The sequence below is a fragment of the Pithys albifrons genome, chromosome 5, assembly GCF_047495875.1.
Source record: "Pithys albifrons albifrons isolate INPA30051 chromosome 5, PitAlb_v1, whole genome shotgun sequence".
In the NCBI taxonomy this organism is placed as follows: Eukaryota; Metazoa; Chordata; class Aves; order Passeriformes; family Thamnophilidae; genus Pithys; species Pithys albifrons.
In genome coordinates this window covers 60,442,785-60,469,214 of record NC_092462.1, presented here as the reverse complement: position 1 = coordinate 60,469,214, position 26,430 = coordinate 60,442,785, and the positions used below count along the sequence as shown (strand labels likewise).

The 26,430-nt window shown below is 41.6% G+C and overlaps 1 protein-coding gene across 2 annotated transcripts; it reads left to right on the top strand.

Moving 5' to 3' along the window:
* The first annotated feature begins 241 nt into the window (after window positions 1–241).
* LOC139672526 (ADP-ribosyl cyclase/cyclic ADP-ribose hydrolase 1-like) lies at window positions 242–26,031 on the top strand. 2 transcript variants are annotated; one of them, XR_011697944.1, is made up of 9 exons: window positions 242–513; window positions 15,019–15,148; window positions 15,770–15,905; window positions 16,676–16,758; window positions 18,446–18,522; window positions 19,247–19,339; window positions 21,590–21,676; window positions 23,334–23,487; window positions 24,427–24,514. XR_011697944.1 is itself a non-coding variant. In XM_071556765.1 (8 exons), the coding sequence occupies exons 1-8, from the start codon at window positions 275–277 to the stop codon at window positions 24,506–24,508; spliced, it is 927 nt and encodes a 308-aa protein (XP_071412866.1). In that variant the 5' UTR covers window positions 242–274; the 3' UTR covers window positions 24,509–26,031. The 2 variants fall into 2 exon arrangements, 1 of the variants encoding a protein (XP_071412866.1); XM_071556765.1 differs by lacking the exon at window positions 23,334–23,487 and having other exon boundaries at window positions 24,427–26,031.
* The last annotated feature ends 399 nt before the right edge of the window (window positions 26,032–26,430 follow it).

Genomic DNA, 26,430 nt, shown 5'->3' with positions numbered 1-26,430 from the left:
CCCCTCGTTTGGCTCTAAAAGCGGATGAATGGCGGGGCGGGGGCTGCGAGACTCGACCCCCGGCCCGGAGCGGCTGCACCGCAACCCCCGCGCTCCCGGCCGGGCCCCGCGGGCTCGTGTGGCCGGCAATGACCCGGGGCAGGCGAGGGTCAGCCCGGCCTCCCGGGCAGCAGCCGGGGCCGGCGCGGCGCGGGGGCGGCGCGGGGTGTCCGCAGAAGCCGCTGTTCCTCGGCGGCGGCCGCAGCTGCCGCCGCCCCTCAGCGCGGCCGCGGCGATGCCGTTCCAGCAGGGCTCTGCCCGGACGCGGCAGCGCACCGTGCTCCTGGTGGGCACCGTGGTCCTGCTGGCCGCCCTCGTCGTCGCTGTCGTGTTGGCATCTCTCCTGACCCACGCGAAGCACGAGGTCAGCCCCAAAATGCTGCAGTGGAAGGACAGAGGGACCACTAAGAACCTGCAAGAAGTCATCCTGGGAAGATGCTACAACTACATCACAGAGCGGTACCCAGAGTTGGGGTGAGTAGTGGTCTCTGTCATGCTTCAGGTGCCAGGTGAACGGAAGAGAGCTGTCTCTCACCTCCACCTGGCCGTGTCCACTGGGTTTGCAGTGGCAGAGAGAAATCAGGGGAGCAAGGCCCCTTTTTTGTAGAAAAAATACACAGACAGACACTGTCAGTGTCCCAGTTGTGGCTTTTTAAGGAAACTAACTACAGAGTCAATATAAGTAACACTAACCCTAGGTCAAAACATAATCATAAATGGATTTTTCAACTTCCTTAAAACTAAAATAAAATCAGAATTCTAGCAGGTCTGAGGACATGGAGGTGAAGCAATTTGCTGTAAAGCTGATCTGCCAAAAGTCTTGTAATGTGACACTGCACGCATGTAACCAAAACTGTTCAGGAGGGAAGGAAAGGATAAGGTTCAGCACAGATTTATAGGATAGGTAAAGATGTTAAAAAAGCATTGTGAAGTATCTTGAGGTTATCCTAAACATGTTTTTAGCATGTGGATAAGACTTTGTGATGACCATGAGCCATAGACAGCTTGCACAGAGGTGGATCATGATACAAGCTCAGCAGTTCCAGGCGAAACCTTCCTCCAGTGGTGGTCCTTGCTCAGCCCATCACAGCAGGTAGTGTAACACCCCAAGCAGCCCACTGCTCCTCTGCTGCAGAACAGATTCCCTGGACCCAGGTCTGCACTAATGTATTGGGGCTGAAAACTGATTTTCTGATCCCCATCACTGCAGGGAAAGGTAGAGTATGAAATAAGGAGTGCCCTGGGCCTCCCAGGAAGTACTGGGGACACCCAGATCCTCAGGACAGGATCCAGAGCAGTCAGGGATGTCTCAGCAGGGAACCATCCATCACTTCTGTGCCACCTGCCTCCCTGTTTTGTGTCAGCAGTGAGCCTCTGGCAGATTTTTCCAGCACCGTGGGCAGGGTGCTGTGGGGCTGCCCCAGGCCTTGGCCAGGAGACAGAACTATCCTGGTGTTTGTCCTAAAAAAAGGCAATTGCCACGTCTTGTTTTGATGACTGTGAGCTGATGAGAACAAAGCTGTACATAGTTTGCTTACATTGGATTTCTTTTGGTTTTGGATATCCTGTGCTGTATGAAAAAGCTGATTTGCAGCATTTGAAGAGAAATAGTCATGTGGAAAATCATGGCCTGAGCATGCAGAGACATAAGTTCATGCTTTACATTAAATACCTAAGTGGCTTTAGTAATGGGAATATTCTTTTACAAATAAAATTGAAAAGCTCCTGAAGCTTTTGCAAAATCATATGCATGTTTCTAAAAGAATACATTAATTTTTAAAGAGGTATATACTTGATATTAAAATCTGAAATTCTTTTGAAGCCTAATAGCCTTTATTACTTATGCTTGTTTCATACAAATTGGGGTGCTGAAGATGTAAAAAACCACTTTTGTGTGAATATGTTCTTGGCCAATGCCACGTATGTTTTCACTGACAACACAGTCTGAATCTGGATCACAAATATAACTGGGAATGATTTATTCAAGGACACTTAAAAATATCACAAATCCACAATCGTAAGTTTTCTGAAAATGTTGCCATTACAAGCCATAATATTTTGTGCTATTCATAATCCAGCAGTGTTTCATGGCTTCATGGCTGTGAGCAAACTTTCTTTCAGATTAAACGACTTCAGATAGTAGAACTCTTTTTTGTTTTGTTTTGTTTTATTGAAGACGCAAATTTATTCAAGAATCAGAGCACAGAAAAAAGGAAAAATACGCTCATTTATATATATCTGAAATGTTCAAAAGATTTCCTGAACAGATAATTAAATGTAGGTGCTTTTCTGGGAATCCAATGTGAGATTCCTTGTTTCTGATCCCATTGAGCTTGGTGCAGTTCGCTGTGTAACCAACCACTTCTGTCTCTGATAATGACATGGGTCCCTTTAGGACACATCAGAGAGCCCCATATCTTTCATCCTGCACTCTTTCATCATTAATGTAGGCCTTGGATCTTGTGTGATTGAGATCAGTGGTGCACTTAATCAAAGAAAAGGAGCAGGAACAGGGAACTGCAGAGACATGGGCAGGCTTATGAGCTGAACAAGCTATGCCCTGTGCTCTCCTGGGACTGTTGTTGCCACTACTCCCACCATGGGAACCTTGCTTCCTTGGTTAGAAATCTTCTCACTTCCTCATAAATTTATCCATTTTCTGCTCTTGCCTTTTTAATCTCACACCAAAATGTGCATTTGTTTAGAAAGCTCTGCTTTTAGTGAACTTGTGGACACTTCCTCATATTTTTCCTTTGCGTTTTTTGTTTTTTTCTTTTTTTTATTTTAGAGCCAGTAAGTTCCGCCTTTGGTGATATTTTCTGAATGTAAAATCAAATCACTGCAGTAATTAGTGAGTGTGACATTTACTACATTTTGGAGTGCCACATTTCAAACTGGAATAGCTGTCAGGTTTTGAAAAAAGTGTCAGGTTTTGAAAAAAATGAGTATGGACTTTTTACTGTTTGTGGCTATCACACAGATGAATTTAACAGAGATCACAGAGATCCCTTTTGCAACTGTGTACTGTAAATCCTGTGAGAAGACCTTGGACATGCTTGTGTACACCTTCACTATCATGGCTCTTTAATCCTTGAGGATACCTCTCTGCACTTTCCCTCATCTTACTGGTGCCCCACACACCATGCCCAGTCTTCTTGTTCTGTTCGTGCTCTTCTCTCTTCCCATACAAATTGTGGACTCAACTCAAGACCAATGAGGACACTGAACAGCTGTTGCTGTCTCCAGTAAAGTTTTGTAAACACCTCATGCAATCAGATTTTATCCTGTTGATTTTCTTATTCTTCAAATTAATCAAAACATTGAGGTCCTGCACTGAACTTGCTCACTGCACTGTATACAGCATCTGTCAGTTACAATTTTGTTTAACTGGCTGAGTGCAATACAATCCTCAGGTTTATTTCTGTAGCCGGCTGGATGACTCTTACAGTTTGTACACATACAGTTGCCTCAGTCTTCCTGTATAGAACTGTTGTCATGCCAAAGTTCATGTGAAAGAGGAAAGAAATGCCAAATATTTCAATAACACATTTTCAATATTAGCTCCATTTTTTTGGAAAAAATGGGAATGGTAGAGCAGCAGGCTTTAGGGGGTTTGTTTCCTGGACACAGAGTCACACACCTAGATGCTGATAGTAAAGAACAGTATTTCTTTTTTGATTCCCTGGAAAATACTGTCTCCAAAAAAATAGTTTTTCATAGTTTGATAGTCTTACCTTTTATTCAGCATTAACTGAAGCTGGAAGTTCTGATTTCACTAGTCTTGCAAAAATCCCGTACTCATCAGCCATGACCATTGGTATGTATTATATATTTGGCTGAATAAAGGCCAGAGGCAGTTTGGTCTGAAGAAACAAATTGACCTCAAATGACTTTGTCTCCTTCTTCCCGGTAATACGGACTCCCTCTTGTGGCCGACAAAACGCCCGCAAGTTCCATCTCTGGGTCTCGGGCAACGCAATGTTTACAAGAATTCATCCCTGGTACAATCAGAGCAGGGAGCGCGATGGGATGCACAGTGCTGCAGGCTCACCAGCACGGGTCAGGGCATTCAGAAGATCTCTGCTGGTCGAGACCAGTTGTGGCAACACGGTAACTTACCCATCGCTCAGAGGATGCTGCTTATGATGATTTTGCACCTTGGTACCTGCTGGGGGAGAACAGGTAGCCAGAGATTTAGCATGAAATTTGCTGATGCAAAGTTAGCTGGTTCAGTTTGCCTCTTCACCATGTTTGAATTGGCAGTCTGAGGCGAGGTACCATCAGCACTTTGTGACCTGGGAAAGGAAGGGAGAAGACACGTTATGTAAGAGGTCATAGTCACTGATCCACAAAGGATAAACTGCTTTTTTGATCTAGAAATAAACTGATTTTACATTTCCAGTTCAAGAGAATGACTAGTCCAACCTCAAATCTGCAATCACTTCTCAGTTTCTGATTCACAGACTCACAGAATGGGTAAGGTTGGAAGGGATCACAAAGGGTCATTTGGTCCAAAGTCCTTGCCCAAGCAGGATTGTCCTAGAGCACCTTGCACAGGATTGTGTTCTGACAAGCTTGCAAGGACCTACTATTTGAAAATGGTTGAAGTCAAACCAGCTTATTTTTTGTCTAGCTTCTGCCAGTGGAGAGCACTCAGGACACAGACAGAGCAGCTGTATGTGACTGCCAGACCCAGCAATCCTACCTGATGATGAAGCTGCAAAAAACTTCAATACATTTTTCATGCAGTCTTGTGTGGACATACAACATGTATTTCCTTCTTAAATATAATTAGATCAGCTCATGTTTTTTATTATTAGTGGTAAATTCTGTTATAGCAAATTTTAACAGTCTATTGTTCCCTTAAATTTAGCAAGAGTAGATGCACATCCAGGAGAGCTTTGTCTGCATGACCATGAATGCATTTTGACACCCATTCCTGTGCAGCCTGTGGAGAGGGAGATACATTTTGTCAAAAAGAACATATGGAACATGATTTTGTGTGAGATACTGTTGCATTCACAACATAATTTCTTCCAGAAATGAATTTGGAGTTTGTAGCGTGCTTACTTTTGCATTTTGCCTTCATGCTTTACTAGGCATTTTTAATCTAATTTCCTTGTATTTGTTCACTGATTGTTAACACTTTCACATCAAGCATGGCACCAAACAATAGAGATGATTTGATTTAGCGTAAAAGACCCTACCTTTCTTTTATAGCTATGATATTATATTGAAACTTACCTGAGAGTTGTTTGTTCATTATGAAAATATGCCTTACATAAGGGAAATCTTTACTGAATCACAGTCTTTTGAAGAGTACAGTGTTACTACCACTGAGAAACTAGGACAAACAGTAATGCAGAAATGTTTTACCTTGTTTCTAATGGAAATGGTATTGATATCTTGTTATTACTTCTTAAGATGGGCACTGTATCATCATAATGACACATTGCTTATTAAAACGCCTAAGTCAGAACATTTGTCCATGCTGTAATTGTTCCCCTCCCTATTTCATGTGCCAGTGTGCTGACTTTATTACCTTTTCTGTGTTAGCCTTTGTTATATGAAATGTGCTCTGTTTTTAATTTCTTGTGTCCTTCAGTGTTTATAACAAGGTCTTTTACAATTATTTTCCCCTAATATGTATATGATCACCTTTGACTGTTCTTGTAATTTTTTGGTAATGAAAATATAATCATTGTAAATGTTAACAATTGTTCGAGTCTTACTTAAAGGTGCACTTCTATTGAGAAATGCTGTATTGAGCTTCAGTGGGGAGCGGGAACATAATGTTTAGTAGGAACAAATGGACTAGCAGTTGAGAATAGAGACAGGGCTACTGGCTCTGTAGTTCATCCTTCAAGTGAGTCCTCATGCTCTTTAAAGCTAGTTTCCATAACTGCTCTGGGTTGTTAGATAGGGCTCAAGTTGCATTTTACTGTCATCTCTTTCTAGAGGAAGTTCATTAGTAGGAACTCATTTTCTCTTCAGCAAAAGACAAGTTCATATAGCAGTAGGTAGCTGTCATTTATTTGTTTGTTAGATAATTAATCACTAGCATATTTATTTCTGCTCTTCTGAAGTATGAACATCTATGCCAGGCAGAGAAAGGCCATCCAGTTCTGTGCTAAGCTCATACTTAGTTTTGTGCAGAAAATGTACCCTCCCATGCTGTACCTCTGCAACACAAAGTCTGAGCACCCTGCAAATTTAAGGGGGAGATGTCAAAAATTACATTGTTTTTTCTCCATGGTGAACATCAATGTACTTTTGACATACAGAAATGCTGCTGAGATCTGAATTTCCCTCTCACTCTTGCAGCCATATGTCAACTCACCTGTCAGTTGTCTACATTGAGTTATTATAATATAAAAATAGTTATTAAAATGCTATATATTTCTCCTATACTCAAAACTTTTTACATTTATTTTACATCGGTTATATATTAAATGGTGCTTACTGCAAGATTCTGTAGCATTTCAAATAATTTTTCACATTTTCATTAGCCTACACATACGGCATCATGACTACCCCACCATTATATATGGAAATCTCCTCACAGGGAAAGTGTTCTTTGGTTTTAATAAGAGATAATAGAGAGAATATTATTCTGTCTGTACTGGCCTACTACACATTAATCAGAAGTATTTGTTGATGAAATACTATTCAACTTAGTTTTCCACTGCAACCTTTTGCAGCTGTTTAGTTGTGCACACTCAGATGCCCCTTCTTTGCTTTCTCTCTGGCTTATTGATTTTATAGAATTGGCTCTACAGGGCAATGTCTTGTGGCTGTCTAAATTATAGCATCACCTTAAGACTGAAATTATTAAATGTTTTTATGAGCTTGTCGCTGAAAGGGGGAATCCTGCTCCATCTCAGCTTTCCCTGCTTCAGTCCTCCTGTAACATCTCTAGAGATGTCAGTGAAAAAAAAAAGCATGCTCAGAGGTGGTATCATTCAGCTGTCATTACTAAAGTATGGCTAAAACTCTGGAACTGTTTAACACCTTGGAGCACCATGGGAAAATATAAATCTGCTTATGCATAGGGATAGGAGGACTAGATCCTTTTTCCCTCTAGGGTCAAATGAAAGTCTATCTCAAGTGTCCAAGGGTTAAAACACACTAAAGAGGCAGTCTGTCTTCCCAGGAGATGACACCAAAATAAGTATTAAGCAAGGAGCTCACTTACAGTTGTATTAAATCACTGATCTGTTCCCTTGTCCATATCCTTGCTGACACACACCATCCTTGAAGCAGGGACTTCTCTCGACTTATTGCATTTATGCCACATCCCAGCAGCTTTAGGTCTATAAAAAGAGAAAACCCCAAAATGTAGTGAAAATTCATGTTATGGGGGGAAAAAAGGCAGCTGCATTAAGCCATTGAGTATTTTCCTGCTGTAACATACTTTAATTTAAATCATTGCTATAGAAGTGTTCTTCCAAGTTTCATAATAACATTACAGCTCTATTAAAAATACCATTTCTAATCAAGGGGTAGAATGCCAGTTTAAATTTGTTCCTTCTCTATCTGTTGATGACACAGCCCTCACTTGGAAGCCTAATCTGTAGACCAACTATGACCCTCTTTCAAAATGCAGTCCAGGTGAGACTTCTGCCCTTCTGGAGGCTCTGTCCCACTTACAGAGCATCTATGAGAACACCATCTGCTTAAGCAGCTTGTTTATTCACCCAGGGAGGCTGAAATCCAGCCAGCAAAACAAGTCTGCTTATAGAAGCACTCTTCACTGGTTTATAGCTGCCACCTCTTGGCTCAACCCTTCCCGGAAGGGTGATAAGGCTTAGTGTTGTCCTGGAGCACCAATACCTGACTCATATAAAGTACTCTAGGAGCTATAAACCAAAGCCACAAATACTCTTGCCCTTAAAACTTTCTCATTGCTGCCAAAGGTGAAGGACTGGTGTGATGAGGAGCTCTCATTTGTTCCAGGTCATTCCTTGTACACAAACATACAGAGCCCTGAGGTGCACCCAGCAGAAATCCACCTTCTTTTTCCAGACCTCCAGGCTCCCCATCTTTGCCATGTGGAATTTGATTACTCTGCCCTCAGGGAACTTTTCTAGAAGTCATCTTTCTCTGAGGCACAGTTCTGGATCTCCGTCTCTATCCCCAGTCAGTTCCTCCAATGCTTTCTTTACTGGCTTTTAAAGTATTTAATTAGTAGAGAGCAATACTTACAAAATCAAGCAGCCAAAAAAATCAAGCATATAATTTTCATGTTGAAAACAAGTCAGTTACCATGAATGTTATGCTGGCAGACACTTTGCAATAATTAAACTAAATGGGTAAACAGAGGTCAATACTTATTAAAGATGCAGAGATTGACAGGTTTGATTTTTTCCTTCATCTTTTTCCTTGCTAATTTTTTCCCTCTCTATTATCCTAATGCTACAATCAGAAGACAGCAGTCTCCCCAAATTCTCAGTGACAGTGTTTTGGCTGACCTCTCTTACTTTATGCCTGTCTAATTTTTAGAACAAAGATTGGAGGTTTTAAGTCCTCCAATAATAGGAAGGAAGGTGATCCGTTGTATGCACGTCCCCATTTTCTAACTCCGTGGTCTGGAGATGGATTGGGCCGTCACACAGCATGAAAAATCACACACCTTTGGGGCTGAGCTCAGTTGCTGCTCCTGAGCAGTCCCTTCTCCCGCGAGATGGCAGCGTTCTCCTTGGTTTTAGCTCCAAGCTCCATCTGACTGCAGAGAATTCCAACCACAGCTGCCTGGGCTGTCCTTGGCAGAAGATTTAAATAAATTGCTCCAAAGCAGCAGTTAGACACAAAATCACAGAATATTCTGAGTTGGAAGGGACCTGCAAGGATCCTCAAGTCCAACTCTTATATGAATTGAACCCCCAACCTTGGTGTTATTAGTGCCATGCTCTGACCCACACACAGCAAGGCTGGAAGTAGGGAAGGGAAAGCTGAAGGGAAAACCAGAAGTATTTAAGGCAAAAAAAGGTAGCAAAAGGCAACTGCATTTCAGAGGGCTTCTTCTTAACGCAGGCATAAAGGTTACTGTTCCTTGCATAAGTTTTGACAACATAAAGACATAGCTACTCAAGTTCACATGAAAAAACAGCTTGAATAGGGATGGATAAATTGCTCCTCTGTTCACAGCCATCACAGTGTATTTAAATGCAGCAGATAAATTGACACAGGCCAAGATGGGTCTGTTAGATGCAGAAATATTGCAACATCATTTAGTTCCTTTGATATGTGTTCTCCTTCTGAGATGTCTGGGCTTTGCATGTGAAGACCACAGCTTGGACTCCCTGAAGAGTGTGAACTGATTTTATGCCTTCAAGTAGCTTTGTTATAACCACAAACATCTCACTGACTTTTTAAAGAGCCAGATTTCTGAGTGCTTAGGTTCATCACTGTTTTGGCTAGTGGTGGTAGCAAACAAGGAGGATTTTCTTTTACAAAATGCAGAGGGTGATCCCTGCAAAGCCTCGGTACATGGGCTCAGGGAACTGCTTCCAGCTGTAACTTCAGAGCCTCACCGCAGGGCCACAATTAAAATCTCACAGTGGCCTGAAGACACGGTAATGTTTTAGAAATGAAACTCTGGACCTTGGAAAGGCTGCTGGTGATTGGAGGGGAGAACAGATCTCACTAAGGAAGTGTCTTTGCCTGGTAGGATGATTTGAAAAACATGTGCAGAGTCTTTTGAATTCTCCAGAATAAAGCCCGGAGCTCATTCTCCACTTGTAAATTTGAAATTGGTCCCATACTTGAAGCATCTCTCTCAAATTTTTGAGTAAAAAACTAGAGGCAACACAACCCAAGGAAACATTGCCCTTCTTAAGATACTTTTTGCATCCAGTGTCAGTACAATGATGACCTGAAAGCAAGGCATTGTTCATGGTCTAACTGAAGTCAGCAGGGATGAAATTTATCCTTGATATTATATCAACTAAATAGATTTCAGTTTGGGATGAATGTGCTCTGTCATGTCCAGTTAAAGAAAAAAAAATTACAAAGCAAATTAAAAAATATCTATAGTAACAGTGATTTACCAGGTAGCTCAGTGCCATCCCACTCCTTTCAGCATAAGGGTACTCTTTCAAGGTTAGCCAGACCGGTGTATAGATATGCAAGAAATAATGATGCAGAAGCTGTCCATTTTTCTAATACACACATTAAAATTTGGCTGTTGGGATAGATGGTAATGGAAATATTCTTGGCTCCAGCTTTCATCAGATACATTAATGTGATATTCATATACAAAGAAAATGGATAGAAATGCTCAGATTTATTGGAAAATGCAACTTCTTCCCAAATGTAAGGACAAATGGAGGATATGTTTTGCAGTGTGTATAACATTTGGATTTAATAAGCAAATGTAATTTTAGTAGTAATTTGTATCCCAGCCCTTATTTGGTGCTATACTGAATTCAGGGTAGAGTCTCTGTCTCCAAAAGGTCATAAGGCAAGTTTTTTGATACTTGTTTTCCAGAGAAAGGGTTGCAGGTTTCAGGTTTACAGCAGCCTTCACATTGTTCTTTCTAAGTCTGTTATTATTTCACATTTTCCAGCATTTCCCAAACTCTATTCATAAAAAAAAAAAAGCTTGAAAAAGTTAAACATAAATTTAGAGTATATTTATGTTACATATCAGTAAATTTGGATTCAATATTTCAAAGTCTATAGTAGAATAAAAGGCCTTAATTATTTCAGCATAAACAAAATTAGCCTCAAAGGAAGAAATCCACTATGCATAAAAAGATATTTGCAGATAGGATGCCGATTTAGTTAGCATACCACCCAAAATACACAAACAAAAACCAGAGGAAAAGAGCACTTGAGCCCCACAGCAGTGTGGGACATCAGAGTTTTCACCATGGACTCTGAATTATCTATATTAGCTAAATTTAATTAACTGGTAGACTGAGGATCTCTCTTGCAGCCATTCCTTTGTAAATCCAGAAGGAAAATGAAATCAGCACATTCTGTGACTTGGAAGTTGGGAGCACCCTTAAGAGGACAGTTTGTTTCTCAGGCATTTTTTTGGCAAGACAGATGCGCTTGTTTTAACCTGAAGCTGTTCTTGCTGGAATTTTTATCATATCACATGCCAGAAAACTTCTCATATTGTTTTCAGGAGGCCCAGAGATATTGCAGGTCTCTGCCCTTACCTCTGCTCAGTGTAAGCTAAATACTGCACACCAGACAAATATTTTCTTTCTGTGCTGGAAAAAGAGTCATGTAAAACTTTAGTAACAGAGTCCACTTCAACAGTGAGGCGGAAAAGAATGACGCATCTTCCTGGAACTGGGTTTAGCAGGTCCTAAAGCCTTTTCAGTAGCTTTCCAACAGCAAATCAATGATTTTTTTCAGTTTTAAAAATATACATATTGATAGTATAGTATTTTGATAGGTGAGGATAGTAAAAACAAAAGGTTGTTTAGCTTCTGTATGTATTTTTTTGCATTGAAGATATGCACTTTGATTTCTAATGCTGAAATTACCTAGTTTCCATAAAAGACCATCTTCATGCCTTATCATTCTGTGTGGTACAATTAGCACTACCATGTTGACTACCAAGTGTAGCAGAGCTTCCACTATTTGAAGGCTAAGCCCTACCAACTTCTGTGGCATTAAACATACCATTTGGTTCAGCTCTGCCAGGACTGTGGATAACGACTCCTCTCAGATATTAGTGCCATGGACACAAACCATCCAGTGCTGAGTTTGGTGTCTTGAAAGGATATAAAGCTGATGCTTTGGATTTGTGACTCAGCAATCTGTCTCATCAGGATCATTGTTACTTTGTGCCTCTCCTGGCCGTGACTTGAGTTCAGCAGCAGAGCTTTGTACCATGCCTATCACTTACCTCTCTGCTTTGGAAATTAAAAAAAAACACACTAGGCTTTTATGGTTCCTTGAAAAATATTTTGTCTTCTGATTCCAGTCTTAAAAGCATTGCCATATAAAAGGATGGATCACCAGGTACCCAGCTGTCACCTGTGGCTGTTAACACTGGTACACATAACAGGTTTGAGGAGTAGCTTAAAAAAAGGCAAAAACGGCAAAAAAAAGTCCTGCCAGGGGGACAAATCATTTGACAGAAAGTGGGAGCCATATAAATATCTGTGAGATGTACCCATGCTTACAGCCAAGCCCTACAAAATATCTTTATGATACTGTTGACTGTGCAAAGCAAAGGGGACAGCTGCCCATTCTCTAATACCACCCCTCAATCAGCAGGAGCCTTCTCTTTTGGCTGATTCAGTGTGGCTGTGTTGTAATCCTTTTTGGCAGCGAGCAGTATTTACAACTTCTTAGCCCTTAAATAAAGTACCAAAGTTTGGAGTATGGTCTCTGTCAGTTACTTTGCAGCCAGATAAAGGTTCATCCAGCAGAAAATTTACTGCACCCAAGTTAAATCCCGCTAAGTAAAACATGTGAATTCTCACTGACAAGGACAGTGCATCAGAAAAGCAATGACTGTGCTCCCTACAGCACCCACAGTTTGGTTTCTTATTTCTGTAGTGACTGTAATTGAAAGTGCATTTGGGCTCTGGAATAAAATACAATAGCCCTGTAAAAAATCATCATTTTTATTCGTCTTTAAGTATCTGGAGGGAAATTTACTTCATATAAACAAGAGGTGTGGTCCCTAACGCAGCTGGGGCTGCCCCTGCAACAGACTGACAAGACAGGAAAGGAAATTTGGGATGCACCAGAGCTGACTCAGGTGGCCATTTGGCTGCAGCCTCCAGGCTGATGTGCCCTGTCCCTGCCCCCAGGCTCTGTCTGTGTTTCAGATGGCATTGTACAGTGGCAATACCCAAGATCCTTTCAATTCATCAAGGTCAGTAGGTCTGAGCCCAGATAGAGCTTTGCAGCGTGTAATGCTTTTGACTGCCCCAAGAGTGAGAGATGAGAACGTATCTACCACTGACCTTTCACAAAGGAGGACTGGAAGAAGCTGGAGTATGGAAACTTTCTCTATAGCCACCTTGGTGGTATGACCAATATCATATAGCACACTAAATTAGATTTTTTTACTGCATACATAAAGGCAGAAGGGAGGAAAAGTCTGAGACATCTTGCTGTGCATTGCCTGGTCCTTCCTGGTATGATAGTGCCCCCAGCTCCTTTAGTGGGTCTGACAGAGGCAACCCCCTCCAGTATGTAGTGCTATTACATGCTCTCACTTTCTTCTGCACACAGACAGACAGAGTCTGGCCTCCTCTCTGTGATGCTTGTTTTCCATAAACTTAGGAAGGGAAGGAGACAGTTTATGTCCAGACAGTCAGGAAATGGCCAGGAGCTGACAGTGGTTCTGGGTCCCACAGTCTGGGTGTGACCCATGGAATACAAGCAATTCAACTCTGCATTCCAGTTTTCCCTCTGATCCTCAAGTAGGCACTCAGTCAAAATCATGATCAAGTTCAGCAGTAGGAATGAAGTCACACAACTGACTAACTTGGAAATGTTTGAAAATCTTCAATGAGTTACTACTGGTTTTTTGATTCCTTTAGGACTATTTTTAAGACTAATCAGATTCTATATCCTACATGTTACCCGAGTACCAGCTGGTAACAAAACCTGCAGTTCTCTGTCTGTCAAGTACTAATCAATCAGTGCTTTTTTATAGTGCTCTGAAGGCATCAGTTTCTCCACACAAGACAAAGTCCATTCTTCAAATGGCTTTTAGTGAGAACACACTGGGAAGTGATTGCAAACACTGAAGAGAGTGGATGAGTCAAAGACAATCAGAAAAGGTCCATGGAGACATGCAGACAGCATTTTAAATTTACATAAAAATGGGGAAGAGAAGGATGCAGAATCCCTGCATTACTGTCACTGCTGTAATGCAAGAGGCAGGCTCTCCAAGTGCACCTGAAGCTCCGGGAATATGAAGAGGAAGGGAAGTGCACCTGTGAGGACAGCCCTGAGAACACATACTAGACAGACAATAATTACAAATCATAATAGTGCAAAGTTTTCATTCATTACCTCAAGAAGAAGAAGGCAAATGTCCTGAATCATCCCATATGTTATTTTTGCTGAAGACCCCATGGCATTGCTTCAGCACAGAGGTATGTTTGCTTGCCCACACAGTGCAAGGGATTTCCTCTTGGTAGTACCAAAGGAGCCCTGCTGCTGTCAGCAGAAAGGTGTTTTATTTCCTAGGCTGACAGAGCAGCACCTTAAGAAATAAGGGTAGGCTGAGGTGACAGGGTTGTGTGGGGCATGAAGCAGTTCCAACATGTAAATTTAGTGGAGTTCCTCTGCCTCAAGGCCAGGGAGAGCAAAAGGGCTGAAATCTGTAACACAGTAGAGGATCAGCAGAAGACTGAAAAAACCCACTGAGGCCAAGCACCTTATGTGGATCTTCATTATACCAGTGTGAATCAGCTGTGGCTGCAGCAAAGTCAATAGCTGCAAATTAGAGCATAAATAAAAATAATCTCAGGTCCAAACCAGCTAGATCCCTACTTCTGTTTTAGATAAAATTATATGTATTATTTCTATAGAGTCAAACTCTCTGCAGGGAGACACAAGGCATATTTTTGGCTTGCTGTACCTGAAGGAACAGTATCCTTTGGCCATACTTTTAAAATGTACAAGCTATTACCTGAGAAGTATTTGCTTCTCATGATTGGGTATGAATAATCAAGAAACTTGATCTTTTAATTGTGTGATACAAGCATTGCTCTTTTTAAGGGATAAAAACAGATGACATTCAGGTATTGCAATAACAGTAATTTGAAATGCAGGAAAGAGAGAAAGTTGTTTGGAACTGTTCTTTCCCCAGTTTATACTTAACTTGCTGTAGATATTCTCATTTTATAATAGATAACATATTTGGTGCCTGAACATAGTTGGAATTCTTTGAATATCTGATCCATAGTATTTGACCATAACAGAAGGAGAACCTCTCACGGACACAAAAACTCAAAAATATTAATTAACTATCTTTTAATCTTTTGGTAGAGACAAGGACTGCCTAAAAATATGGGAATCATTAAAAGATGCGTTCATTTACAAAAATCCCTGTAATATCACATCAGAAGATTATCAGCCTTTGATGGAGTTAGCGAGTCATCCTATACCATGTAACAAGGTAACAGCACAATGCATGGTGGGCTGGAGGAGGAGGGTTGTGGTGGGATGGCATCTCTGTGCTGTGCTCTGAGTGGTGGGTTCAGTCCATAACATTTGTGAGGGTCTGTAGGTTGATGAGGCTTCTGTATTTACTACAGTAGTCCTGAAGTTATTACCTCTGGACCCCAGTAACCCTGTCCATACTCTGTCTCTGGGAATCATTCCTGTGTGAGGCTTTCCTCAAGCCAGCCTGGTAAAGTGACGGAGACTCTCCTGTTCCCTGAGCATATGGCTCTGTGTAAGGAGCATGGAATCATGCTGTTAGAGGGACACTGCTTCCAAAAAGCTGCTGTCCCATGTGCAGCTCGAAAGCAAATAACAAATCAGGTATATATCCTATGAGAACTAATCAAAAACTTTCAAAATGCTTCACAAGCTGAACACACCTATTTCCACAAAAAACCGTCCAAAGATATTTTGGAAATGCTGTACAAATAAGTTCACTGAGGTGAACTCGCCACATTTCAATGAAAACTAAAACTCCTTCATTATCATGTATGTTTTCGGGTTTCTCTGGGAAAATTTTCTGACCAGCTCTAGGATAACTATCACTTACCAGACATTGTACCTCATTTCACAGTCACTGTTTTGGAGTAAGACAAATGACCTTGTTCACCGTTACACAAAATCCAATCAAAATTTCCTTACTTTGGAGGACACCTTGTTGGGTTATATGGCCGATAGGATTTCATGGTGTGGAGACCCCTCTGCCCCAGGTAATAAGTCCTAATTTTGCAAAACAAATACAAACATTGGAATTACAGATTTCTGCTTGTGTATTAACCTAAACACAATCCTTTTCATGTTATTTTCTTGTCATTTAGTTTAAAACCTTAACTGTATTTCTGTTCTGAAAATAATACTTATTTCTCAGGTTAATTTAAAACACAGATTTGGATGTTATTTTAAAACTAAGTTGCTGCTTGGACTAATGGTCACATCTAGCCCTCTTTACCTAGTTTGCTTGCTTCCTCCACGTGACTTTTATGGGCCAAATTGCAAAACAAGAATGTCACTCAAAAGGGACCTGACCATAGGCCAGTCAAAGTTTTGAGCAGTGTTCAGATTCCCTGGGGGTATTTCTGCCTGCAGGAATCCTTGGTTAGTGCTTCAGGCTAGCAACCTTTAAACTGGGATGGAATTACTGAAAATGTTGGACAAAGTTTAATTTTTCAATGCAATTAGACAGTAGTTGTCAAAAAGCCAACCTGTTTCTCAGTTTGGGACTATGTGTTTTCCCTTCTTGGTTTTCTGAGAATTGTTGATAATGTGGGGTCTGCAGCTCCATTCCTGAAATGAATGTGAAACAGAAAGACCTTCAAACACATGCAAATTCCTTTTCCTCCTAGAGCCCTTTCCTTGTTTAGCCTTCTTGCTTTGGTAGAGGCAAATCTTTTTGCCATTGTTAATCAGCTGCAAAGACATGTAAGTGTTGAAACAATATTCATTCTGACCTTAGCTAATCTATAAACCTATTTATTCTCAGGAATCAACTATGAATCTTGTCCAAAACGGAGTGAATGTGAGAGCAACCCTGGCTCCGTGTTCTGGAAAATGGCATCCAAGATGGTAAGATCTAGAATAAGTCTCCATGAGTCCAAGAGTCCTGAAAGGCATTAGCTTCCTGACTGCCAAAAAAAATGTGGGTTTGCAGATTGAACTTCAAACATGAAATTGTAGAAGTTCACAAGAGCTCTAGCTCCAGGTGCTAAAAATCGTAGTGGTGGAAATTTGTGATTCCAAGGTCTTGTATTTTATGTACAATATTTAATGTGGCAGTAGTTTGAGCATCTTATTTGTGGACAGAGACTGAGTGCCTGCACCTAGAACAACCCTTGGCAGAGAGCTGAAGCTCTGCAATTAATGCTTATAATTAAACCAGTCACCACCTTAATTAAATCACAGGACTGAAATTGCTACAATAAAATACATTTTAGCATGGTGGAGAGCAGTGCCCAGATTGCACAGAAATTTTCACAGGAGCTGTGAATCCCCTTGCACCTTCCTGGCACAAACCTGAAAAGCACATCCTCCCATACTGGTATCTGTCAAGGTTCCTGTGATGTTCCCACGTATATGCACATGCCTACTCCTGTCACCTGAACAAGATCCTGCTAGTCCCAGTTAAGCAATTAGCCTGGCTTTGTTGAATCAGCACTTTACAGGAAAAAACTGCCAGAGAAAGACTTGATGTCCTGGATCACTTTAATTTTACATGTCTTTTAAGACTTCACACTTGGTATGATTATGAGTAGATGACTGCCCAGGTGGAAAACAAGCATTCCTGTATGCTTCAGCTTTCATGCACATAAGAAAAAGTCTACTGACTGTAAAAAAAATTGCTTTGCAGGGAAATTAGTATACTTCATTTTTCCGGTGTCAAAACAGTTTCTATGTTGTCATTAATTCTCCCCAGTTCCAGAGTCTGGGAATGATAAAACCACCATATAGAGTCAGGTATGCTCAACTGCAGGCTTCCTAAACCAAGTAAATTTAAGATCTACTAAAGCTCATACTTACTACATTAGAAAGTTACACATAATGAAACTTCCCTGAAACTTCACAGCTCACATGATCTGAGTTTGAGCCACATTGTTTAAGAGGACCTGGAAGATTTGATAAGTACAGTTACCTGCATAAAGTTTTTAAAAAATTGTTCATCTTACCAATGGATTTTATATCTAGAGTAGGTCCTTTATAGATTTTAATCTTTAAATATTTCAAATGAGTTTTAAAGAGTAAAGGAACACCGATTATATGATCCAGTAATTTAGAAATCAAATCAAACAAAACTCAGTGATGAGTTTTGTTAAAATATCTAGGGAGAAAAATCCCAAACCACAAAAGAATACAGAGCAGGATTCACAAGGAAACAAATATGTGATGGTTAGTGTGTCCTTAAACTAGTGCTGTCTCTGTTCTGGCTCATCCTCACTGCTGCAGGCTGAGGATTATTCTGAGTTACTACAGACAGCTGTAGCTGCTGGGGCTCTGGAAAGCCCGAGCAAGACTGAAACCACCTGCAACAGCAAAGTTGCTGTCCCAGTCCCATGCAACCTCAGTCAAATCATAGGTGGCTGATGAGGCTTTATCACAGCTTTGCCTTTGGAGGCTTTTTTTTCTGCAAAATTATTGGCCAGATCCTCTGCTTGTATTAGACATTTCTGATGACATCAACAAAGTTACAGTAATTTCTACCAGCCCCAAGTCTGATGTGGCATGGATGTATTGCCAGAGTGTAATGTCCATTGTTCAGTTTGCAGAAGCAGCATGTGGTGTGGTTCAAGTGATGCTCAATGGATCAATAGAAGCTGGAGCTTTCAGAAGCAGCAGGTATTCATTCAGCATGCAACCATCCATATTCCTGTGGGGCCTGCATGCTGGTGAGGGTGCCTTTGCCACAGTGAGTCCTAGTGCAGAATGGATTTTGGTAAACTTGTATGGGGGTCTAAACCATTGGCTGTTGTAGAGCTGATTCTCTTAGCTCCTTCTGTACAGTGACTGTAAGTAAAATCTTCAGAGGGTGTGTGGGTAGGGTATCCAGTCTGTTCTCACTGAACGAAGTACCTTTATTGTTACAGTTTATTTTTTCAATAAACATGAATGACAAATTTCTAAGTGTTCATGGCACTGACTGGATTTTACCCTGGATTTTACCCAAGACTGTGCATCCTTGGGTTACCTGTCTGGTAGTGCAGTCTTGAATAATAATGAAAGATGAAGAATATGCTGGCTGGGGGAATGGCCACATTCATCTCCTTGGCACCAAACCAAATCAATAACCAAGAAACTGAACAGGGGAAGAGGCACTAAAAATGGCAAAACTTCAGCTTGTTTCTGTCTGCAGACAGTTTCAGAAGTTCTGACAGTGAAGTAAGAATGGGGACAAAATATTTTACCATAAGATAAATAGTCTTTGAAAATCCATTTGTGAGATAATGTTCTTTCACTGAGAATAATAGCAGCACTAATAAGCCCTAGTATTTGGGAAGAATACTCTGTACATCTTTCTCAGATAAATAAGCATGTTTTGCTGTTTCATGTTCCATTCTTACAGCATCTTTGGAAGTATTGAGATCTTTAACCTAAATCCAGATAAAGTCTCTGAAGTACACATTTGGCTTATGCATGACATTGGTGGACCTCAAAGGTAAGTCACGCTGGTACACAACAGTGAGCAGTGTGTGGAAGGAAGGCAGACAGTACAACCCAGGTCTGACAGTGACACTGTCTTAAACTCATGAAACTTATTCTACTTTTACCCTCCTAAACTTCTTACTTTACTGGGAAGAGTAATGTTTATACTGTTATTTTCTTTAGGGGTTTTTTTTAGGTACTGCTGAACAGTTGTGGTTAAGAGACAATTACATTTTCCTTGCTTTCAAGAGGTCCCATGACCTTCAAATCCTTTCAACCCTACTGAGCTCTGCAGATCTTTGCTATGGGTGCAGCACTGAAGTCAGAGAGCAGGCTATGTTTGCAAGGGTGAACAGCTGGAAAATATGTTTGTCCAAAGGAATAGTATAATTATGCTGAGCACAGCCATTTTTGAGGAAATAATTTTGAATGCTAGAATAGGTTTCTCAGAGATGCTGTAGAGTCTCCATCTGTGGACATAGTAAAAACCTAACTGGGTCTTGGGCAACTGCTCCAGCTGACATTGGTTCAACTAATTCAATGATCTCAAGCAGTTGATGATCTCAACCTAAATGACTTTGTGAATTTTGCTAACAAATCTATAGTTAAATGCTTACCCTGGGACTACTGATACCAGAACAGTGACCTCAAATCACATCTGAGCCATTCTGAGTGATCTTTTTCATCCCAATCGGATTCATTTGCAGATCTACCACATTTAAAGCACTAAGCATAAGGTTCAGTGCCTTTGACCCCATCTTCAGAGGCAGTTCTCTGACTCACATGGTTATAATGCCACAGGTTCTCCCATTCTTGAGGATCTCCATGACAGCAACAGCAGCTTTGGTGCTGTGGGTCAGGAAGCAGGCTGTGATGATGTAGTGCAACTTGGAAGGAGCGTGGACCCAGCAGAGACCCTTGCTCAGACAGCCTCACTGGCACAGTACCAACTCCAGTGTTGCAGCGCCTCCCCCAGCCCAGAAACCCAAAAGTGTCTCTGCCACAAGCTGATACATCTGTCAGAGCTCACAGGTGTGCATCTATGCTGTGGTCAGCACACTAGAGTTACCCTTCTGGTCCATTGCATAGAAGTTTGCTGAAGAAAAGCACACTGAGTAATTTTTACATCAGTTTCCTCAGCCATAGCACTGGATCCTGTGTCCCATGATTTTACAGCATCAGAAAAGCCATCTGTTCCTCCTCAACAGCTTCAACAAGACAGTGCCCTGCCAGCCTTCTTGCTTGACACATCTTCGTCCTGCACCAAGTTCACAACAGTTTCCTTATTTTCTACCTAGTTCCAGGGAGGAGGATGGAGCCTAGCTTCAATAATATGTATTCCTTTTATCTTCTGATTTCTATTTCATGATGAAGCACTGACAACCTGGCAAATCTAGTGAACACAAAAGAGCTGTCTGTGCTTTCCATTAATGTCATATATTAGGAACAGGATTTGCCCCAATGGGTATTGTTGCCCTAAAGTGTGTCCCATACTTGGCATGAGGAGGTGATTTTTACCCTGAGGTAACAAGTCTTTTACAGTGTCTCTGTCTATGACATTTGTCAGTCCTCTCAGTACAGTTTTGGGGCCCTTTAGACTATTCCAAGCCAATTAAGCATGGAGGTAAAGATCTCAAAGGTATGACAGTGCTATATGCTTCATGAAACCATTGGGATGGGCAAGAAACACACAAGTTAGGGCTCCTACCAATGCAAAAGTGGTTGAAACAGCCCCTTGTCAAAATAGAGCAGCAGCAGCCACAGACTGAGTCAAACAGACAAATGGTGCTCATAGCCTGTGTACTCCCATGTTTTCTTCTTTTCTGTCTGTTTCCACCTATCTAACTTCCTACCTGGGACTTAGCTGCTGGTTTTTATGTTTGGCCTTATCAGACAGAGGACTTGGTCCTTTTATCCTTCCACAAATTCGAATGAGCCTTATATTGTGCTCCTGTGGATGGAAGCCACCAGTAGCTCTAGAGCAGCTGTAAAACACTCTGAACTGTGAATGGAACTGAGCTTTTTCCCATAGATGTTTTTCTGCACAAAGTTCTCATGCAAGATTCACAGCTGATCATCAGAGTTTCTGCCAGCCAAGGGCTGGTGGTACCTAAATGTCCACAAATCCATTGGACTTTATAGCACATTAGCAAAGAAGCCTTTAAAGAATCTTACCTGTAATAAAGCAGTGACATAGTGTGGAATTTAGGTGAGCTTTTTGTACACACAAGGAGCACAAATAATTAAAGTCTTCTCTTTGCAGTGAATCCTGCTCAGGTCATTCCATTCAGAGATTGAAAAGTATATTAGAAGAGCGAAACTTAAAGATTGTCTGTGAAGACAATTACAGGTAATTACCCACTCTTATTGGTGACAGCTTTCTAACATAAAATTAATACTGCATCTACCCTTTACTTAATATAGGTTTACAAGAAGCAAAACCAGACTTCCTCCTTACTGCCATGACATCCCTTCAATGTAGTTGTGTCCTTCTCAGGGGTTTCCACCTGGGCTGCAGCCCTGGGTCTGGGGCTTGCTCTCTGCCTTACATTTCCCATTGAACATATTGAGTTGCTTTCATGGAAGGACCAATTTAGCCTCCAGATTTTCATCTGCCCAGGTTTTCATCTAATATAATCTAAACCAAAGAGGCAGCTTTCCTCCCTTCTGCATACAGATAATGGAGGATGCCAAGGATGGTCCTTACTTCCTTCACTATAGTTAGAGCTTGCCTTCTGTCCATCTGCTTTGTCAGAGAATGAGGCAGAAGACATGATAAGCATAACTAATTACTATAATATTTTCAGGAAAAAAAAATTGGAGGCTGGGAAACAGCAGCCCAAGTCCTGACTTGCCTGAAATCTCCATCTGCCTGATGAGGAAACACAGAAGTCTGAGATCCTGTGTGGGTTCAGAGACCTTCACAGAGAGGAATATTGCTCTTTAGAGATACTAGAAAAGCAGGAGAGATACAGTATTACTTGTATCTTATCTGTCAGGAACAACGTTTCAGTGTCAAGGACTCAGATAAGAACATTTCCAAAGTAAACACGTATTTCTACAAACTACTCAGTTTGTGACAATAGTTTTAAGGAAGGAAAAATTGGTCTGCAAAGGAGACAAATGCTAGGACTTTAATTCTGAAGGCAGAGTAATATATTCATGTTTGGGTATTACAGAATGACAGAATGTGCTGAGTTGGAAGGGACCTAAAAGGATTATGAAGTTCAGCTTCTGGCACTGCACAAGACCATCCCCAAGAGAGAGACCACATGCTTGAGAGTATTGTCCAAACACTTCTTGAACTCTATTAGGCTTGCTGCTGTGACCACTTTGCTGGGGAGCCTATGCCAGTGCCCAATCACCCTCTGGGTGAAAAACCTTTTTCTAATACCTCACCTAAACCTTCCCTGACACAACTTCAGGCCGTTCCCTCAGGTCCTGTCACTGACCACCACAAAGAAGAGATCAGTGCCTGCCCCTCCTCTTCCCCTCACCAGGAAGCTGTAACTGCAATGAGGTGTCCCCTAAGCCTCCTCTTCTCCAGGCTGAACAGACCAAGTGCCCTCAGACCCTCCTCATATGGCTTCCCCTCAAGGCCCTTCACCATCTTCATTGCCCTCCTTTGGACACTCTCTAATACCTGAATATCTTTCTTACATTGTAGTGCCCAAAACTGCACACAATATTCCAGGTGAGGCTGCCCCAGTGCAGAGCAGAGCGGGGCAATCCCCTCCCTCGACAGGCTGGTGAGGCTTTGCCTGATGCTCCCCATGACAAGGTTGGCCCTCCTGGCTGTCAGGGCACTGCTGACTTGTATTCAACTTGCTGTCAACCAGGATCCCCAGGTCCCTTTCCATGGCACCGCTTTCCAGCATCTCATTCCCCACTCTGTCTGTGCATCCAGGGTTGCCCCATCCCAAGTGCAGAATCTGGCACTTTCCCTTGTTGAACTTCACACAGTTGGTGATTGCCCAGCCCTATAATTTGTCGATGTCTCTCTGCAGGGCCTCCCTGCCTTCAAGGGATTGAACAGCTCCTCCCAGTTTTGTGTCACTTGAAGACTTGCTTAGTATCCCTTACAGTCCTATGTCCAAATCATGAAGATAATGAAGAGCAGAGGGACTAAGGTGGAGCCCTGTGGAACACCACTAGTGACAGGTCACCAGTCTGTTGTTACCCCATTCACTCTTGCCCTCTGTCCTTAACCTGTGAGCCAATTGGTCACTTACCACATGATGTGTTTATCCAGCTGTGTGCTGAACATTTTGTCCAGAAGGATCCTGTGAGAGACAGTATTGAAAACTTGACTGAAATCCAAAAAGATTACATTAACTGGCTTCCTTTGATCAACTAGGTGAGTTACCTTGTCATAACAGGTCCTAAGGAAGCCAACTCAGAAAGATGCCCTCCTTGATCTGCTGCTTGTCAACAGAGTGGATCTTGTGAGTGGAGATTGGTAGCTGTCTTGGCCACAGTGACCATCAAGTGATCAAGTTTAAAATTTCTACTGATGAGAGGAAAAAGCCAGCAAAACCTCAACTCTGGGTATTGCTGAACCTGATTAGTGGGTGCTCTGCACATTGTGAAAAAATTATCGCTGGTGTGTTGCATAAATCTGACTACACATGTGCTCACTTTCTCTTTGGGTAAATGTAGCCTTTAACAAATACTCACAGGATCTGTAAGTAGGTACAGATTATTTCAGCCTACAATGAAATAAGATAAGGGGCCAGGGAGGAAGAGGAAATACATAGTAGCTTAGATCCCTCATGGCTTGGCACAAGAAGAAGCCCAACACAGTCGTGCAAGAGATCTTACTTCCTTTTCATAATTATTTTTGATATTGCAGCATACCTGACATGCTGTGAGGCCAGATCCTATTTTGTTTTGTACCAACTTGCTCTTGTCCCTCTAAACACCAAAGTAACTTTTCTACAGCAAGATCAAAAAGAATTACCTTAAGAAAAGTCATCTGCTTGATAAGCACAAGTGTAACATACACTTTGACTTTCACATTGCATTTAGAAACTGTGAAGTTATTCTGTTGCCCTTGCAAAATGATACTAAATATTTTTTTGTTTTTGTGTCTTATCTCAGGCCAGTTCAGCTCCTTCAGTGTGTGCATAACCCTGACCACACAGACTGCAGACTTTGCACCAACAGCACGGCAGTTCCATGAAAGGGGGCCCTGTGCTACTGAAGAATTTTGTCATTTGTGTGTAAAGCTGGAAAAGATGTGGCTACGTAGCTTAGAGAGATAAATAGTAGCGTGGTGTGTACCGAGTCCATAACCAGAAATCCTTGCTGTGATACTAACAGACAAATAGCAGGAGATGACACTTGAGGTGTGATACTGTACACACACACACATTCAAATACACTATTTGGGAAGGGCCGGGGCCATGTTCAGCAATGGAGGACAGATACTTTATTCTAGTTTGCTCCCTCCTGTTCAGCTTCCCAGAGGCAGAGAGCAGAGATTCATTCCCTGGGGCATCCACAGAGAAGAAAGAGACTTTCCAGCAGAGGCAGTACTTTCCCAGATCAGCACTCAGCTTCCTCCCTGCTAGAAGGCTGGGTGGGAAATGACCAGGGCATGTTACACATTCCTCAGTGCGCATGGTATTAATCATGTTTCTCACAGGGACTATGGCACTTCTGAGCAGCTAAAGAAAGCAATGGAAGAGGCAAAGTGGTTCTTAACCTTTTAATATAAGCAGCTCGTGGGGAGATGGCTGAGCTGAGCTGAGCCATGAAAAGACCAGAAATCACTCAAAGGATTGCCAGCATCTGTAAAAACTGCTGAGTGTGTAGCTGGGAGAGAAAATTGTGAGGCTGACTCAGATAGCCCCATTAAATCCTACTGGAAACACCACTGCAGTTCAAATTACATTTTGTTCCTAATATAGCAGTAAGTGCAGCCTTCCAACTTTCATAAAAGGTCCCTCAGGCCTCAACTTGGGCATCCACTGGAATAGAAACAAACATCAAACAGTTGCCACAATAAGCAGTCTCTCTTGACCTCAGTTTCTGAGGTGGAAGGCAATGCCTTGTGGTGTGTAATTCACAAGCATGGACATGCTGTAGTACACTGAAACAGCAGGTTTCATTGATTTACTTTGATTTCTACTTTACCAGCCTCATATGTGTAGCAAATGCAGTGTTTATAACAAAACAAATATGTGAGGCCAGCTTGTGGCCGTGGTTGTAGTGCCTTTGTGCAGTGCCAGTGACACTAAGAGAAGGGAGCAGGTTTTGCTGCAGAGGTACTCCTGGGTGCTGAGGTGCCAGTGTAACCAGCAGTTGCCAGTCCGTGATCCCACAGACAGAAGGTTATTGTGTCACATGGTTTAGTGCCTACAGAGTGCAAAGCATGCTTATGGAGCTGCACAGGCTGGTGTAATTTCAAGCATCTCCACATAAACGTCTTCCCTGAAAGAGCAATAGAGTGCCTGCACTGAGCATGGATGGACCACACCCAAGACCTCACCCATACTTTTTACATTAAGAGGAATTTATTTTTATTTGCACTCTGTTGTGTAACTACTTAGATGCATCGCACAGACACATACCAATACTTTCAAATAGGTTATTTCTGACTATCAGTCAAGAGTTTGTCTTCCCACTCACTTTTGTACCTCTTCTGTTGTTATCTAAAATGTTGACTGTAAAATCAAGATCTATAATAAAACTGCTGATGTCAAATGTTGTTAATTCAGCTTCACATTCTACTTAAGTTCAGAAAGTTTATGAAGAAAGATTCTCAGAAAATAATCTACTTCCTAAAATTAGCTCAGAAATTCATTCAAGGTATGAAACAGTACATACTTTCCCAACAAAGCAGAGAAAGGTAACAGAGCACCTCCCTGGACTGTGCTCTCCAGTACAGAGAAGTCATTGTAAGTGGGTGGAAGTGAAAGATCCTGAGTCTTTATTTTGAACATGGACATATATATATACACATATATATATATATATATATGTTGCTTTTGGTCATAATAGTTAAGAAAGATGATTGCTCTTAGTAGTGGTCAAGTAATAAGATGCTAAGGAGCAAATTGTGGTTTTGGAAACTGATGTGCACACTTAATATGAGTGCAA

Bases quoted from the DNA above. Each gene is read 5' to 3' on its own strand.
- LOC139672526 (XM_071556765.1), top strand. From the start codon at position 275: ATGCCGTTCCAGCAGGGCTCTGCCCGGACGCGGCAGCGCACCGTGCTC. The intron at 15,906-16,675 runs GTAATAAGTCCT...ATTTATTCTCAG, and splicing joins TGGAGACCCCTCTGCCCCAG to GAATCAACTATGAATCTTGT. The intron at 19,340-21,589 runs GTAAGTCACGCT...TTCTCTTTGCAG, and splicing joins GACATTGGTGGACCTCAAAG to TGAATCCTGCTCAGGTCATT.